General features: G+C 39.4%; 1 protein-coding gene and 1 long non-coding RNA gene across 2 annotated transcripts in view; one reads left to right on the forward strand and one right to left on the reverse strand.

Moving 5' to 3' along the window:
* Positions 1-18,657, forward strand: part of LOC309846545 — a 762,900-nt gene that overhangs the window by 315,383 nt on the left and 428,860 nt on the right. The gene's annotated exons all lie outside the window — the stretch shown is intronic.
* On the reverse strand, positions 10,456-11,385 carry LOC309846903 (olfactory receptor 1L8-like; the record flags this gene model as incomplete). The annotated part of the gene is made up of 1 exon (XM_082696531.1): positions 10,456-11,385. The coding sequence occupies one exon, from the start codon at positions 11,383-11,385 to the stop codon at positions 10,456-10,458; it is 930 nt and encodes a 309-aa protein (XP_082552657.1).

The following is an 18,657-nucleotide window of genomic DNA, read 5'->3' on the forward strand; positions in this document are numbered from 1 at the left end:
TCAATCTCGTTATTAGATATCGGTCTATTCAGGTTGTCGATTTCTTCCTGGTTCAATTTTGGTAGTTTATATTTTTCCAGGAATGCATCCGTTTCCTCTAGGTTGCTAAGTTTATTGGCATATGACTTTTGATAATAACTTCTGATGATTGTTTCTACTTCCTTGGTGTTCGTTGTGATCTCTCCCTTTTCATTCATAATTTTATGAATTTGGGCTTTCTCTCTTCTCTTTTGGATTAGTGTGACCAATGGTTTATCGATCTTATTGATTCTTTCAAAAAAAAAGCTTCTAGTTTCATTGAAACGTTCTACTGTATCTCTGGTTTCTACCTCATTGATATCAGCTCTAATCTTGATTTCCCTTCTTATGTGTGGAGTTGGTTTGATTTGTTGTTGATTCTCCAGTTCTTTAAGGTGTAGAGACAGCTGGTGTGTTCTGGATTTTTCAATTTTTTTGAGGGAGGCTTGGATGGCTATGTATTTTCCCCTTAGGACCGCCTTTGCTGTATTCCATAGGTTTTGGACCGAAGTGTCTTCATTCTCATTGGTTTCCATGAATTGTTTCAGTTCTTCTTTGATCTCCTGGTCTATCCAAGCATTCTTAAGCAAGGCGGTCCTTAGCTTCCAGGTGTTTGAATTCCTTCTGAATTTTTCCTTGTGATTGAGCTCCAGTTTCAAAGCATTGTGATCTGAGAATATGCAGGGAATAATCTCAGTCTTTTGGTATCAGTTGAGTCCTGATTTGTGACCCAATATGTGATGTATTCTGGAGAAGGTTCCATGTGCACTTGAGAAGAATGAGTATTCTGTTGTTTTAGGGTGGAATGTTCTGTATATATCTATGAGGCCCATCTGGTCCAATGTGTCATTCAATGCTCTTGTTTCTTTATTGATTTTCTGCTTCGATGATCTGTTTATTTCTGAGAGAGGCATGTTAAGATCTCCTACGATTAGTGTATTCATATCAATATGATTCTTTATCTTGATTAACAGTTTTCTTAAGTAATTGGCTGCTCCTATATTGGGAGCATAGATATTTACAATTGTTAGATCATCTTGGCGGATAGTCCCTTTAAGGATTATGTAGTGTCCTTCTGTATCTCTGACTAGTGTCTTTAGTTTGAAGTCTAATTTATCTGATATGAGAATCGCTACCCCAACCTTTTTTTGAGGCCCATTGGCATGAAAGATGCTTCTCCATACCTTCACTTTCAGTCTGGGTGTATCTTTAGGTTCAAAGTGGGTCTCTTGTAGACAACATATGGATGGGTCCTGACATTTCATCTAATCTGCAACCCTGTGCCATTTTATGGGTGCATTTAGGCCATTCACATTGGGAGTGATTATTGATAGATACGTTTTTATTGACATCGAGTTACCTTTGAAGTCTTTCTTTCTGTAGACTGTCTCTATATTTCTGTTCAATGCTCTTCTTGGGCTTTTTCCTCCTTTAAAGAAGCCCCCTTAATATTTCCTGCAGTATCAGCTTGGTGGTTGCATAGCCTTTTAAGCCTTGCCGGTCTTGAAAACTCTTTATCTCTCCCTCCATTTTGAATGTCAGTCTTGCTGGATAAAGTATTCTTGGCTGCATGTTCTTCTCATTTAGTGCCCTGAATATATCTTGCCAGCCTCTTCTGGCTTGCCAGGTCTCTGTGGAGAGGTCTGACGTTATTCTGATGGGCTTCCCTCTGTAAGTAAGGAGCCTCTTTGCCCTGGCGGCTTTCAAGAGATTATACCTACAATTATAATTCCTCAATTTGACTATCAGGTGTCGTGATGTTTTTTTGGAATGTATAATCTTAGGTGGAGACCATTCAGCCTCTAGTACATGAACTTTCTTTCTCCTCCTCTTCAGGGATTCCAATAATTCTGTCTTTGGAATGCTTCATGACATCATTTATTTCCCTGATTCTGTTTTCGTGGTTTCTAAGCTGTTTGTTCCAGGCTTCCTCCTGATCCTTTCTCTCTATCTGTTTGTCCTCCAGATCACTAATTCTATCTTCTGTCTCAGTTACCCTAGCTTTGAAAGAGTTTAGATTAGATTGGAACTCATTGAGAGCATTGTGAACCTCCTCCCTGGTAGCTTTAAGCTCCGACCTAACATTGTGAACATCCTGTCTGGTCGCTTTCAGTTCGGCCCTAATCAGTTCTGTTTGGTCATCCATGGCTTTCTCCAACCTAACTATTGCCTGGATAATTTTTATCCTGAATTCTCTTTCCAACATATTGTCTATGTTGATAGCCGTTAGCTCTGTTACAGAAGGTCCATCCTCTGTATTTTTCTTCTGTTGGGCATTCCTCCTCCTAGTCATTTTAGTGGGAGAGGACTGAACAGATGTAGCTGGATGTATCAACTGTGGTGCAGTCAAGGTGCACCCTGGAACACTTCTGAGCAATCAGGATTCCCCACCCAAACGAGAGACAAAAGAAAAGAAAAAGAAAAAGAAATAAAATAAAAGAAGAAAAAAAAGAGAGAGGGAGAGAGAGAGAGAGAGACAGGAAAGAAAGGGAAGATGAAAAAGAAGGTTCACCCCAAGGTAAGATTTATGAAGTAGACAAACAAAAAGAGATAAAAAGACTGATATAAGTATATGACAAGAGAAAAAAATATATATGCAAATAAAGAAAGAACCTCGTCAAAAAGAACCACAAGTGTAAAATTTAAATGCTATCAGGACCAACACAAAAAACACAGAAACACTGGTGGAAGAAGATGGGAGAGTTCTTATAAATTCTCAGTGTGTGCCAGAAAGGTTGTTTTGATTCTTTCTGGATGTATCTTGATATCTTTGTTAAAGGACTCAACTTTCCTAAGATAAAGGGGATAAAAAATTGGTTTACCTATAGGGGTAGTATTGATTGGGGAAAGGGGATTACTTTGAAGTTTAACTCTATATGGATATTAGAGAATAAAAATAAAAAGGAATAAACTAGACTAAACTAAACTAAAATTAAAAAAAAAGGAATTCAAAGAATAAAAATGGTAAAGAAAAACATAGGTGTATGTATCAAAAAGTTCAGGTTAGAAAGGTATTATGGAATTTGATGTACTATACAACTCGCTGTGATGGTAAATAGGTTAAACAAATTACCTATGTGTAAAAAAAAAAAAAAAAGAACTAGAATAGTGGGAACGAGTGAACAATACAAGTTTTCCTATGAAGTAGTGGTTGTTCTCTTGTAGTTTTTTTTTTTCTTTCTTGGTTTGTTTTCTGGGGGAGGGGCCTGCCACGTGGGTTGTCAGTCAATGATGTTTCCTGAGTTAAGTCCTCCCGCCCCCCTCAAGGGGGTGGGCTCTGAGGAAACTGTTTTTTTGTTTTCTTTTTTTTTTTGTTTTTTTTTTTTTTCAGGCTTTTGTTCTCTGGCGGTTTTTATGCTTGTTCACATTTTTTTTTTTCCTCTCACCTTGACCGCCTATGATGGTCTTTGTAGTTTTAGAGGAAAACAAACCGCACCCTGATCTCCCTCTCAGAGAGAAGCCACAGTCTGGGTGCAGAGCCTAAATAAGTTCCCCCTTGGCCTCTGGCAGAGCAGGTTCCAAGTTGCAGACCCTGGGGGCGCAGGATCTTTTGCTTGTACCCAAAGCCAAGGCAGTGGCAGCTGTCTGGGAGCTCCCGACCGCCAGAGAGGTTCCAAGCAGCGATCGCACACTGAGATTTTGCGGCTGGCCCGGGCTGCGAGTGCCCGGGCTGCGAGTGCCTGGCTTGCGCGCGCCTCTTTCAGAGGCAGCTATGGGTCGGGCGCGTGTCTCGGGCACTGAGAACGGGGTGCTGGTCTGTAAGCACCAGGGGTGAGTTTGGGGCACGTGGCTTAGGCTTTGAAACAATGGCGCGGTTCAAAGAGCGCCGGCCGGGCCTTTGTAACTCAGGGGAGCATGAGGGACTGGCGTGCATATCTCAAGCTTTGTGGTAGGGCTCGCGCGTTCTGCCGACCGGCGTGGCTCCCATCCCCTCACAGGAACTAGAACCCACGCATTCTCGGGCGCGCTGGCGGCTTAGGGACCAAGAGCTGGTTTCTCCGCCGCACTCTCTCTGCCTCAGCGCTGGGGAGGCTGTCCTGGGACCGGGGACTTAAGCCCCTGTCCCTAGCCACCCTGATTCCCACAATTTCCCCCCCGCGATCCTTTGCTCTTTTGGAGTGCTTTCAACCAGTCTCCAAGTTAATGCTGGTCCCCAGACGCAGGGCACTCTTGCTCGTATTGGGGTATTACTTTCCAACCGGTCACCTCTGGTGGCTCCCTCTGCCTTTTGTTTATCTTCCGATATCAGTCGCAGTTCCCACTCCGCTTTACCTACCCACTGGCGTCTTCTGCCCCTGTAGAGATCCAAACGTGTATAATTCTGATCTCAGGCTGATTCCATGGGTGATCGGAGTTCTTTGGTAGGTAAAAGCTCACTTTGGGGTACCAGGTGAAAAGGCGCCTCCTCCTACTCCCCCGCCATCTTGCCCTCCTTTTCTCATGATTCTTGTCTTTCCGTTTAAAATTTTCTTTTTCATTTTTTCTTTTTTCACTTTTCAACTATTTATCTTGTCAACTCTTTATTAAATCTTTTTGAGTTTTCATTTTTACATTTACATTTTATAGTTATATTCTTCATTTTCTGACTCCTTTCACTGTATTCAGTTTCATCTATCTATCTATGTTTTTCTTTCATTAAATTTTGGGATCTAGTGTCTTCAACATGTACATGCAGGACAAAGTGTGTGATCCTGTTTTGTCCACCTGTGAGATTATATTCTTTTTTCAATTTTTTTTCTTTTTCGGTTTCTAATCTCTTTTTATTTGTCTAGTGTATATTTTGCTAGAGTCATGGTTGATATTTTTTATTTTGTTCTCTCATTCATCTATTTTTCTCTGGGCAGAATGACTTGAAGGAGAATTTCACAACAAAAGAAATAATTGGAAGTAATCTCTGCCATAGAGTTAATTGATATGGGTATAAGTAAGATGTCAGAATTAGAATTCAGAATAAAATTGTAAAGATACTAGCTGGGCTTGGAAAAAAGCCTAAAAGACGCTAGAGAAACCCTTAGTGCAGAAATAAAAGAACTAAAATCTAATCAGGCTGAAATTAAAAATGTTTTAACTGGGATGCCCTCTAAAATAGACACTCTTACTACTAGGATGAATGAGGCAGAGAAAGTCAGTGACATAGTAGACAAAATGATGAAAGGTAAGGAAACTGAGGAAAAGAGTGAAAAACAACTAATGGATCATGAAAGGAGGCTTTGAGAAATCAGTGATACCATAAATGAAACAATATTAGAATAATTGGGTTCTCAGGGGAAGAGGAAGAGAGGGACAGAATGTATATTTGAGCAAAACATCGTGGAAACTTCCCTAATGTGGGGAAGGAAATAAGTATTCAAGTCTGGGGAGACAAAGTACCCCCCTCAAAATCAATAAAAATAGACCAATGCCCCAACAAATAATAATGAAGCTTGCAAATTTTAGAGATAAATAGAAAATCCTGAGAACAGCTTGAGACAAGAGATCCTTGGCATACAAGGGTAGAAACATTAGACTGGCAGGACACTTATTAACAGAGAACAGGCAGTCCAGAAAGGGCCAGCATGATATATTCAAGGTACTAAATGAGAAAAACATGCAGACTTTATCCAGACCAAGAAGACTTTATCCAGAAAGGCTCTCATTTAGAATGGAAAGAGAGATAAAGAGTTTCCAGGATGAACAGGAACTAAAAGAATATGTCATCACTAAACCAGCCCTGCTAAAATATTAAAGAGGATCCTGTAAGCAAAGACAGATCCCAAAAATAAATAGACCAGAAAGAAACAGACACAATATACAAAAACAGTGACTTTACAGGAAATGCAATGACACTAAATTCAGCCTAACTCACTGAGCCATCTAGGTGCCCCTGATTTATTGTTTAAATGTTTGGTAGAATTCTCCTGGGAAGCCATCTGTCTATAGACTCTTATTATAGGGGAGGTTTTTTATTACTGCTTCAATTTTGTTACTGGTCTATTCAGATTGTTGATTTCTTCCTGTTTCAGTCTTGGTAGTTTATAAGTTCCCAGGAATGAATCCATTCCTTCCAGGTTGCTTAATTTGTTGGCCTATAGTTGCTGGGAGTAATTTCTAAAAATTGTTTCTATGTCCTTGGTGTTAGTCATGATCTTTCACTTTTCATTCATGATTTTATTGATTTGGGTCCTTTCTATTTTCCTTTGGGTCATTCTGGCCAGAGATTTATCAATCTTATTAATTCTTTCAAGGAATCAGCTTCTAGTTTCATTGATCTATTCTGTTTTTCTGGATCCCATTTCATTGAATTTCTGCTCTAATCTTTATTATTTCTCTTCTTCTGCTTGGTTTACACTTTATTTGCTGTTCTTTCTTCGGGTCCTTTAGGTGTAAGGTTAGCTTGTGCTAACTGTAAGGTTAGCTTGGTCTAACTGAAAATAATAATAATAATATCTAACAATTGTAAATATTTATGCTCCTTCCTTGGGAGCAGCCAATTATATAAACCAATTAATAACAAAATTAAAGAAACACATTGATAATAATACAATAATAGTAGGGGAAATTAACACCCCACTCGGCAATGGACAGATCACCTAAGCAGAAGACCAAAAAGGAAACAAGGGCTTTGAATGACACACTGAACCAGCTGGACTTCAGAGATATATACAGAGCCTTCCTCCTAAACAGAAAAATAAACATTCTTCTTGAGTGCACATGGAACATTCTCCAGAAGAGATCACACACTGGGTCACAAATCAGGTCTCAAATGGTACCAAAAGATTGGGCTTATTCCTTGCATATTTTCAGATCCCAATGCTTTGAAGCTTGATCTCAATCACAAGAGGAAATTCGGACAGAACTCGAACACTTGGAGGTTAATGAGCATCCATTCCTTTTTTTTTTTTTTTTTCAGCATAACTGTATTCATTATTTTTTCACCACACCGAGTGCTCCATGCAATCTGTGCCCTCTATAATACCCACCACCTGGTACCTCAACCTCCCAGCCCCCCACCACTTCAAATCCCTCAGATTGTTTTTCAGAGACCATAGTCTCTCATGGTTCACTACCCCTTCCAATTTCCCCTAACTCCCTTCTCCTCTCTATCTCCCCATGTCCTCCATGCTATTTGTTATGCTCCAAAAATAAGTGAAACCATATGATAATCGACTCTCTCTGCTTGACTTATTTCACTCAGCATAATCTCTTCTGGTCCCGTCCATGTTGCTATAAAAGTTGGGTATTCGTCCTTTCTGACGGAGGCATAATACTCTGTAGTGTATATGGACCACATGAGGCTTTCTGCTCAGCGGGGAGCCTGCTTCCCTTCCTCTCTCTGTCTACTTGTAATCTCTGTCTGTCAAATAAATAAATAAAATCTTTAAAAAAAAGAACTGGTGATATTCTTTTAAAAAATTATTTAATTTATTGATTTTAGAAAGAGAAAGGGAGAGACAGAGAGAGAGAGAGTGAGCAGGGGGAAGAGCAGAGGGTGAGAAAATCCCTAGCAGACTCTATGCTGACCATGGAGCCAGACATGGGGCTCGATTCCAGGACTCTGAGATCATGACCTGAACCAAAATGAAGAGTCAGACAATTAACTGACTGCACCACTAGGAGCTCTAACATGATATATTTCTGTTGAAATGAAAGTAAATGATATGAACAACAGAGCAATATCTTCTATTACATTTTACTTAGTGATTAGTTCTACAAAAAATATATGTCCCATTTTAATAAATTCAAATATTCCAGATATGTAGAAGCTAAAAACAAACATCATCTCCTTTTCTATTCCATGTCATCTCCTAGAATAAACCATATTCAATGGGAGATTTCTTTACTGACTATATATTACTTAAGCATTATATATACATACACTCTTAAAATATTTATTATTAAGTATTTTATCAGCCACAGCAACTTCTTTTAAGATATGTCTTCATCAAAACCATCATTTATTAATAGGTTTATTCTTTTTCAAAGGAGGTTTCTTCTTCTTTTTTTAAATTATGTTACGTTAGGCACCATACAGTACATCATTAGCTTTTGATGTAGTGATCCATGATCCATTAATTGCATCTAACACCCAGGTTTATTATTTTCTTTTTATGTTATGTTAGTTACCATACTGTATATCATTAGTTTTTGATGTAGTGTTTCATGATTCCCTGTGTATAACGCCAAGTGCTCCATGCAATACATGCCCTCCTTTTTTTTTTTTTTAATTTAACTTTTTATTTTTTATAAACATATATTTTTATCCCCAGGGGTACAGGTCTGTGAATCTCACCTCACACCAGTCAGAATGGCTAAAATCAACAAGTCAGGAAATGACAGATGCTGGCGAGGATGTGGAGAAAGGGGAACCCTCCTACACTGTTGGTGGGAATGCAAGCTGGTGCAGCCACTCTGGAAAACAGCATGGAGGTTCCTCAGAATGTTGAAAATAGAACTGCCCTATGACCCAGCAATTGCACTATTGGGTATTTACCCTAAAGATACAAATACATGCCCTTCTTAATACATTACTGGTCTAACCCATCCCCCCACTCCCCTCCCCTCTAGGAACCTCAGTTCATTTCCTGAAGTCCATACTCTCTCATAGTTCATCTTCCCATCTGATCCTCCCTCCCCTTTATTTTTCCCAGGCTTATTCTTAAGCATTTATTTTCAACTTGCTCTTCATTCATAATTGCTTTTCAGGGCAGTGATAGAAATATGCATCATTATTTAAAATGACCACATATTTAATATTTCTTTTTTTTTTTTTTTTTTTTTTTCATTTTACATTTTTTTTTAATTTATTTTTTATTTTCAGCATAACAGTATTCATTATTTTTCACCACACCCAGTGCTCCATGCAATTCGTGCCCTTTATAATACCCACCACCTAGTACCCCAAACTCCCACCCCCCACCCCTTCAAAATCCTCAGATTGTTTTTCAGAGTCCATAGTCTCTCATGGTTCACCTCCCCTTCCAATTTCCCCCAACTCCCTTCTCCTCTCTAACTCCCCATGTCCTCCATGCTATTTGTTATGCTCCACAAATAAGTGAAACCATATGATAATTGACTCTCTCTGCTTGACTTATTTCACTCAGCATAATAATCTCTATTTCTACGGAAAAATTGAACCATCATTTATCTATTCTATTGATGGGCATTTAGATTGTTTTTAATTTTTCACTATTACAAACAATGCTGTAATCAAAAGTGTCTGTGTACATGCATTTCTATAATTTGATGTACTATTATGTTAGGACACGAGTCCTAGAAATAAAACATAGAGATAAGGAATGCTCAGAAATTTTCAAATATTCAGCTTCTCACATGAGGCCATGTTAGTTTTCTTTAGGGGGAGATGCTTATTAAAATTCAGGTTCACAGGCCCCATGTGAAACCTGCTGAGTAATATCTTTGGAAATGATACACAATAGTAAGTGGCAAGAATATTAAAATAGAAAATACAGTAAAGACTAAAATCCCTGAGACAGTAATAGAGAATAAAGAATGAAAACAACAGTATACAGAAGCCTGTAGCACTGGATAACTCTACATCCCAGAGCCTCTATGTTTAGTTCTGGAAGCTCCTAGTTATATCTGCCTGCAATGTTCACATATGGGCTTTGAGTCTCTCTTCAAAAGATACTGAGAATAATTCTAAGTAGTTACAATAAATCTTTCCCTGAGAAGCAGACAGACTTCAGAGTGGTAGGAATGGTAGAAATTGAGGGATCTCTAAGGGGAGTTGAAGGTAAGAGAGGTCAGAAGGGGAGTGATTGCCTGTGAAGGATAAGCACCAGATGACCAGGGTAAGGACCCGGAAGCAACTCTGGCCCTTGCACACTGGCCTGTTCATAGGTTCAGTTGTGTGTTGAACTTCTAAGTTATTTAGCTAATCAGGTCTAAGGGCTGGGCTTGTGTTCACTACAGACCCCAGAATATCTTCCTATCAGTGATAGGAAGTATAAACTGACAGGGCAGACATATTCTTTGCTTTTGTGGAAGTTTCAAATATAGGAAACTCTCAATTTCTGTCTCTCTGTATCTCTTTCTCTTCCTAAATTACTGTAATGACCTTGAAAAAGCTAGCCAAACGGATTACAAAAGTTCATTAAAGTAAGAAGGATACTAAGGGAATCAAAGTCATTGAGTAGATATGAATTAGTTCCACCAATTTTTGTGGAAAACAGAGGTTTCAACAGCCCTTGGGGGAATGAAAAAGATGTGGTTTCCTGGAGAAGAAGAGAGAGGTAGAAATGTGAAAACTGGAACCCAGGAACTTGGCTGACCTTGAACCATTTGCTGAATCATAATAGGCTCAGTGGTTGATGGCTGCAAATGTAAAGACATGGATACAGCCCAACGTTCATGACAGATATGATTATGCCTGCTGACCAGCAGAAACAGGGTCCAGGGGAGCAGAGACCCTCATGAACACGCTCCTAGAGGTTCTGGCTAGGACTTCCCCCTGGCCATCAGCTTCCTCAGGCCCCTTTCCATGTCTCTGTTTCTCAGAGTATAGATAAAAGGATTTAGCATGGAGGACAAAACTGTGTAGGCAAGTGTTGCCACACGATCTCTAACAGCGTATGTGGACAAGGGTTGTAAATAAACATAGAAGATGCTTCCATAAAAGAGAGTTACCACGGTGAGGTGGGAGCCACAGGTGGAGAAAGCTTTGCGTTTCCCAGCAGCTGAGGGAATCTTGAGAACTGTGATGAAAATTCGTATGTAAGAGAAAGTAATGCACAGAAAGGGGGTCACCAAAACAATGGAGCCTTCTGATGTTATCATGATTTCATTGACAAACGTGGAAGAGCAGGACAATTTTAGCAAAGGCTTGATGTCACAGAAGAAATGGTAGATAACATTGGAGTCACAGAAGATGAGGCGATTCAGTAGTAGGGTGTGTAGGAGTGAGTGGAGGTGAGGAAGTGAGAAGGAAAAGGCCACCAGCAGGACACAGCGGTGGTGGTTCATGGTGGTGACATAGTGGAAGGGGTCACAGATGGCCACATAGCGATCAAAGGCCATGACCACCAGTAGGCAGCTGTCAGTGTTTCCCAAAGCATAAATGAAATACATCTGTGTCAGACACCCAGCATAGGAGATGGTCTTCTCTGACAGGAAGTTCACTAGCATCCTGGGGACAACTGTTGTTGTAAAGCAAATGTCAGTGAAGGACAGGAAACTCAAGAAGAAATACATGGGGGTCTGGAGCTGGGGGTCAGAGTGGATGGCCACAATGATGAGTAGGTTCCCAATTATGGTGACCAGGTACATGGTGAGGAAGAGGATAAAGAGGGGTGTCTGGTCTTCAGGCCGGGTGGAGAGTCCCAGGAGAATGAACTCAGAGACACTGCTGGTTTGGTTGACTTTTTCCATGGTTACATCGCCAACTAAACAGAGAAGATCTTACCCCTTAACACACAAACATTTCTTTCACAACCGTAATCACAAACAAGGCAGTAAGTATGCTTCTACCTACTATTACTTCCCCCCCTTAAAGCTTTCCTTTACTTTCCACCCATTAGCTACCATGTGGACAACTTGTCATATTTGTGGTCCTTGATGCTGCCCTGTCTCAGCTTGCTGACTTCACATGCTACTGGTGTTGATAGCATGGACTTTCAGAAGAAGAATTTTCCTTCAGAAACAGAGCTTAACTATTTCAGCTTATATCAGATCTTAAAAATAATTGCTAACTGAGTACCTACTTTGTGAAAAATACTCTATGGGAGTCGGGGCACCACTGTGAAAAAGACAGAGACAAGCCTGGCATGGAGGATCTATATCTACCTACCTACCTATTGATCTACCTATCTATCATCTATCTATCATCAGATAGTTCTATGGTGTATAAGGAAATATAAATCCCATAAGAGGATAGAGACTTACAAAGGTAGGGTTGGGAATTTATTTTAGATTAGATGGTTTCATTTTTTTCTGTCTATATCAGAACAAATTTTCAGTTATGTCATGCTGAGCTTTATCTTTGAATCTCCTTGCCAAAAAGAAGGATTTGATGAAATATTCAATGAGGAAATCAGAGGAATAATGAACCCAGGTCAGCAAAGTTTTACTGTCATGCTTGTTTTATCTTTAGAGGTACTTATTTAGAAGTTCATATTTCTTAGTGAATGTTAACCTATCAGTAGTCCATATAAATCCTTGTTTTAAATTTATTTTCTATTTTTCCTCTCGTTTCCTAAGTCAGATCATGTTTTCACATCTTGGATATCCAACCATTAAGCAAGCATATGTTTTTCCATGCCAGCAGCCATTTGTTTATTTAGTTATATATATATATATATATATATATATATATATATATATATATATATAACTATATATATATTGAAAAATATATATTATTGCTTTGTTTAGGTATGTTTTTCTTCCATTTACTTCAATAATTACTTAAAATACTATGGCATATATTTCATTCTTTTTTTTTCTCTCTGTATATAATTTTTTGGATATATGTCAATGTTCTGGTTCTCTTTCCATTGTATCATGTGGCTCACCTGACTTACTATGGCCTCTAACTCTTTGCTACCATAAACAACATATATTCAGATATCTTCGTGTCTACAGAGTGTTTTAAATTATTCATCCAGACCTTGAGAATGGGGAAATTGGGTAGACTTGTTTTGGTTTGGTTTGTTTGCTTGTTTGTTTTTTGGCTTCATTAATAGTAGGAGACTTCAACACTGTACTCATAGCAATGGACAGATCTTCTAAGCAGAAGATCAACATGCATAGGCATGACTTTAATAGCAATTCAAAGAATGGCTATTTATTCATTTGTTCATACAACAATTAAATGTCTAGTTTCCACCTGCTCATAGCAGGCAAGTAATTGAATATCTTTAAATTTCAGTGTTCTTATCTGTGAATAGCTATATTAATATTTTCTCCATAATATTTTTATGAGATTTTCATGATATAATGTACCCAAAGCACTTAGAATAGTTCCAGAGAGAAAGAAAGTATTTGATAATACTGTCTTCTCTTTCCCATCACCATTGGTGCCAATGACTTTTTCCCCAGCTAGGTTTCTGTACACATTCTCAAAAGTAATGAATCAGAATACTAAAAAAATCCTAGCTGACACTTTAATGCTCTAATGGTCATACTGACCTTAATATGAATCTACAAAGCCTTTTTAGAAGGCGCATTTGTCCATGTTTTGACTAATCTGTGAGTAAATCAACAATTAAGCTCTTATACCATATAAGTGGAACTTTTTTTAATCCTCACTGTAAACTTATGAGACATAAATTATTATTATTCCAAGCTTTTTTTTTTTGATGAGGAAACAGATAGAGAGAGTAACAATAATTTGCTAAACTCACATATCAAGTAAATAGCAGAAATATGTTTCAAACTCAGGACTAATTGTGGATTTCAAGATTTAACCACTATGTGTCTTCTCATGTTTTTGTAAAGCTATAAAATATGTCTGAAATAGCCATGCACAGGATCTAGTTTCTTTTTCAACTTGATCATTTTCTATTTTTTTTAAGTCATTTTCTATTTTTTATTTTCTATTTTAAAACACACATATGTCCCACCATTTTTTCCTAAAATTTTTTTTTGTCCCACATTAAAACAGACCTTTGCTTTTACAATGGGAAATCTAGTTTTTCTGTGTTCAACAGAATGCAGACTTTGAAAATTCTAATACACATGAATAACTGGCAACAGGGGGAATTTGGTCTTGGATGGCTGGTGCATTACATGTGTATTGAGTCGAGAGTGTGGTAGAAAGTGCGCTGGACCTGGAAGCACAAGGTGGAGGTTTATACTATCACCTGTGCCCTATGTGATTTTAGGTATATTAAAGAGCTAATGAAACTTAACATATAAGTACAGCTTGTAAAATATATACATAAAAAATAAGTTATTTGTGAAGGGGATGACTAGGGAGTATGAGATAAGATTTAAAGTGATTTAAAAGTTTTTTTTCAGCTGAGGTCATCCCCAAAGACCGCTTAAGGCTGAGGACTATCTTACAAGTCCCTGTGTCTTATCTGGGTTGAGTACTTGATAAAATGGAAGGAAGTTTTGGAAGTGAGAATCCTAGGGAATCATTCTAAAAACCTGGGATGTGTCAGGGAAGGGGACGTGTGTGTGTGTGTGTGTGTGTGTGTGTGTGTATGTGTGTGTGTATCTTTTCTACTAAACTCCTCTTCTGCACCTATTGAGAATCTGGTTCCTGGAAACCATGGGATAATGATACACACTGGACCACAGATCAAATAGGGTGGTCACAAAATACAAAGCCAGACTTATTATTAGGCTGAACTCTGATATATTGTGTCCGTATGATTTTTAGAGCCAGAGGAGCCAAAGAGACTGAAATAAATATCCAGGTGAGGTGGATGGTCAGTGAGTATGATGATGTTCACTTTCCATATCCAGATATCCTCTCACTTTTCCCAGTTTAAAAAAAATATTTTCTCTCTCCTGAGCCACTTTTCCAAATTGGTTACATTTACCTATCAGTCAAAGCTGCCCTTTTGATTTTCTAGCCAGCAATGAGCAAGAGGGGTTGGGAAGAAGGAAGAAAGAGAAGATAGATTCCTCTGGATTCTAGAGGGGAAAAAATATTTTCCTGATTCTGGATCCCATCCCTGTCTATTCCTTATCCTCTGTCTTTCAGCATCATTCAGTTGTTTTCTGCTCCCCACTGTAGAAGGCTGAGATGCCCAGACTCACTGTAGCAGGAACTCTCCTGGTTGGTGAAACCCTATGGTCTTCTCATGGGTTTGTCTCTGCTCTCCTGGACACCTTTGGGTCCTTCTTGTGCTGAGAGAGCTTTGGAGTGCTCATTCCAATCTGACTCCTCAAGAGAATTTGCTCTGTGAACTCTCTCTTGATACAGAAATCACAATGGCCACAGAATTGAGTGGCGTTGTCCTCAGGGGGACAATTAACTCCTGAGGCCAACTTCTTAAGATTGAGGCTATTTCCAGAGCCGTTTAAACTTACCATAACATCTCCAGGGCATGCTTTAGTGTCCTCAGTGTAGGGTAATCAAAGGTGATAGGATCTGCACACCTGTGTGTGTGTGTGTGTTCAGTGAGTAGGGAGTGCTACCATTTGGGTTCTCCAGGAAGCAGTCTTTCAGATGGAGATTAGCATGCAAGGTGTTCATTACAGAGTACTCTAGGAATCCTCATCTGTGGGAGAAAGAGAAATTAAGCAGAGCTGGGCAGAGGGAAAAGGTGGGTTGTGATACAGTCTTCATGAAGGTCTCAGCTGACCTTACTGGGAGCTCTGGAGCTAGGATGTCAAAGAGGACAATTCTTTATATCCCCATGTTGATCATTGGGAGTAGGGTGCTTCTGGAAGAAAGGATACTCAGATGAAGCAGTTTCTTTCAGCTGAGGTCATCCCCAAAGAGAGCTTAAAGCTGAGGACTACCTCACAAGGCCACCCTTGATGAGCTATAGTGCACTCATTATCCATTTTTGACCTGCACTTAAACAGTGAGCTGACCCACCTGTGAACCATGCTCAAGCATTTCCCTCCTCTGTCAGCTGGTTATAAGGGAAAATTCTATGCAGCCATTGCTTTCCAAACCCTCTTCTAGATCACTTGGATCTTTACAGTGCTTCTTTATTTCCCCTGCATCTTTACAGTGCTTAGCTTCTACCCTCAAGACTGTCTCTTGTTAAAGTTCCAACGTGCTAGCAACTTCTTGGTTATCTGGTCCAATTACCATGGTATCTTTGATACAATGGAGTAGTGCGATGTCCTATGGGATATGCAAACAGTCTGCATGTTTTTGGACTCTACTATGACAGAATTCAGAAGAGTTAACAGAGTCCTGAGGAAAACATATACCATTTTCATTCCAAGTGCATGCAAACTTTTTCTGATCCTTTTATGTGTGAGGGGTGGAAAATAATGCATCCACAAGATCAGTGGCTGCAGATCATGCACCTGAGGCCAAATACTAGTCTTTGGTAGCAAATATACCACATCTGAAGGATGGCTAAGATTGCAGCTACTACTTGGTTGACTTTGCAATGGTCCACTGTCACCTTCCAGGCTCTGTCTGTTTTTCATAGGAACTCAAATGGTGAATCAAGGGGAGAAATAATGGACATTCATCCTGGCATGCTTTCTGTGCCATTTCCCTGGGATATATTATTTTTGATTTATTACCCTGACTTGGGGATGGGCAGTTTCAGGAGCTTCTCACAGGCCAGGGATTGAATGTTGAGGATGTGCCAACTGCCATGCATATCTTTGTAGTTATATATTAGGAAGCTAGTGAAATCACATGGTGGGTCTGTAGATTAAGTGGACCCACTGTATAAGCGATTTGGGTCAGTACTCCATTTAGTACCCTGTCCTCATACTCATTCTCTCTAACAGTGAAATCATGATGACATTTCCCCATTTAAAGTTGCCAAGTAAATGCTATATGTACCCTTGGGGAAGACATGGGTATACCCCTGTGGTGTTGCATGGCTCTTTCTCCTTGGGATGTGGGCTCTCCATCAGTCAGTGGATTTGGGGACTAAAAAGTGACTCAGGTCTAAAAACCAAGCAAGGGACTAGAATGTTTTATTGAGTACACTCAGTCTCCTCATAATGGAGCAATACCCCTTATTGGTTGCTGATCTAGCCACTCCATCTCCATAATTCTTCCCTGTTGCGGTTTCCTTGACAGACATTCTGACCTCACCACTTGTAAAGATTAATTTTCTGTGTCAAGATGGCTGGGCTACGGGGCCTACTTATTTAACCAAATTCTAATTTATATTTTGCTGTGGAGGTATTTTGTAGATATGACTGACCTCTACAATCGGTTGACTTTAAGTAAAGGAATGTAATTTAAGTAAATAAAGTAAAATGCTTTACTTAAGGCCTTAAGAATATAAGCAAAAACTGAGGCTTCCTGGAGAAGAGACTCTACCTCAAGACTGCCCGAGTTTCCAGCCTGCAGAGCTGTCTGCAGCTGTGGATTTTGGACTTGCCAGCTCCCACAATTGCATAAATCAACTTTTTATTTATTTTATGTGTGTTTTTATTAGTTCCAGAGGTAGAATTTAGTGATTCATCAGTTGCATATAACACCCAATGCTCGTTACATAAAGGGCCCTCTTTAATTCACATCATCCAATTATCCCTCCCCTGACCCCCGCTACCCCTCCAGCAACCCTCAGTTTGTTTCCTAGAGTTCAGCATCTCTTATGGTTTGTCTCCCTCTCAATTTTCATCTTATTTTATTAGTCCTTCCTTTCCTCTATGTTCCTCTGTTTTCTTTCTTTCTTTTTTTAGATTTTATTTATTTATTTGACAGAGGTCACAAGTAGACAGAGAGGCAGGCAGTGAGAGAGGAAGGGAGGGAGGCTCCCTGCTGAGCAGAGAGCCTGATGCGGGGGCTCGATCCCAGGACCCTGGGATCATGACCTGAGCCAAAGGCAGAGGCTTTAACCCACTGAGCCACCCAGGTGCCCCTGTTTTCTTTTTTTTGTGTTAAGATTTTATTTATTTATTTATTTATTTATTTATTTATTTATTTATTTGACAGAGAGAGAGATAGCATGAGAGAAAGCACAAGCAGAGGGAGTGGCAGGCAGAGGGAGAGAGAAGCAGTCTTCCTACTAGGCAAGGAGCCCGATGAGGGCTTGATACCAGGACCATCAGATCAGAGCTTGAGTTGAAGACAGGTGCTTAACCAACTGAGTCACCCAGGTACCCCATCTGTTTTATTTCTTAAAATCCACATGAGTGAAATCATTTGATATTTGTCCTTTTCTGACTGACTTATTTCATATACCACAATACCCTCTAGTTCCATCCATATCATTGCAAATGGCAATATGTCATTCTTTTTGATGGCTGGGTAATATTCATATATATATATATACACACATATATATACATACATACACACACACTACCTCTTCTTTATCCATTCCTCTGTCAATGGACACCTCAGCTATTTCCACAGTTTGGCTATTGTGGACATTGCTGCTATAAACATTGGGGTGCATGTGCCCTTTCGAATCACTAAGTTTGTATCCTTTGGATAAATACCTAGTAGTGCAATTGCTGAGTCACAGTTTAGCTATCTTTTTAACTTTCTGAGGAATGTTCATACTACACTAGAGTGGCTGTACCAGCTTGCATTCCCACCAATAGTATACATGGATTCCCTTTTCTCTGCATTTTTGCCAATATCCATTGTTTCCTGACTTGTTAATTTTAGCCACTCTGACTGGCATGAGGTGGTATCTCGTTGTGGTTTTGATGTCAGTGATATTGAGCATTTTTTTTTCTTATGTCTATTGTCCATTTGTATGTCTTCTTTGGAGAAATGTCTCTTCATGTCTTCTGCCCATTTCTTAACTGGATTATTTGTTTTTTGGGTATGTAGTTGGATAAGTTCTTTTTTTCAGTTTTTTAAAATATTGTATGTATTTATTTGAGAGTGAGTGTGAGAAAGAGAGAGCATGAGCAGGGGGTAGGAGCAGAGGGAGAGGAAGAAGCAGATTCTCCACTGAGCAGGGACCCCCAGAGGTGGGACTCAATCCCCATACCCTGGGTTCATGACCTGAGCCAAAGGAAGATGCAACTGAATGAGCCACCCAAGTTCAAACTTGGTAAGTTCTTTATAGGTTTTGGATACTA

Source organism: Mustela nivalis, assembly GCF_964662115.1.
Source record: "Mustela nivalis genome assembly, chromosome: 13".
NCBI classification, from domain to species: Eukaryota; Metazoa; Chordata; class Mammalia; order Carnivora; family Mustelidae; genus Mustela; species Mustela nivalis.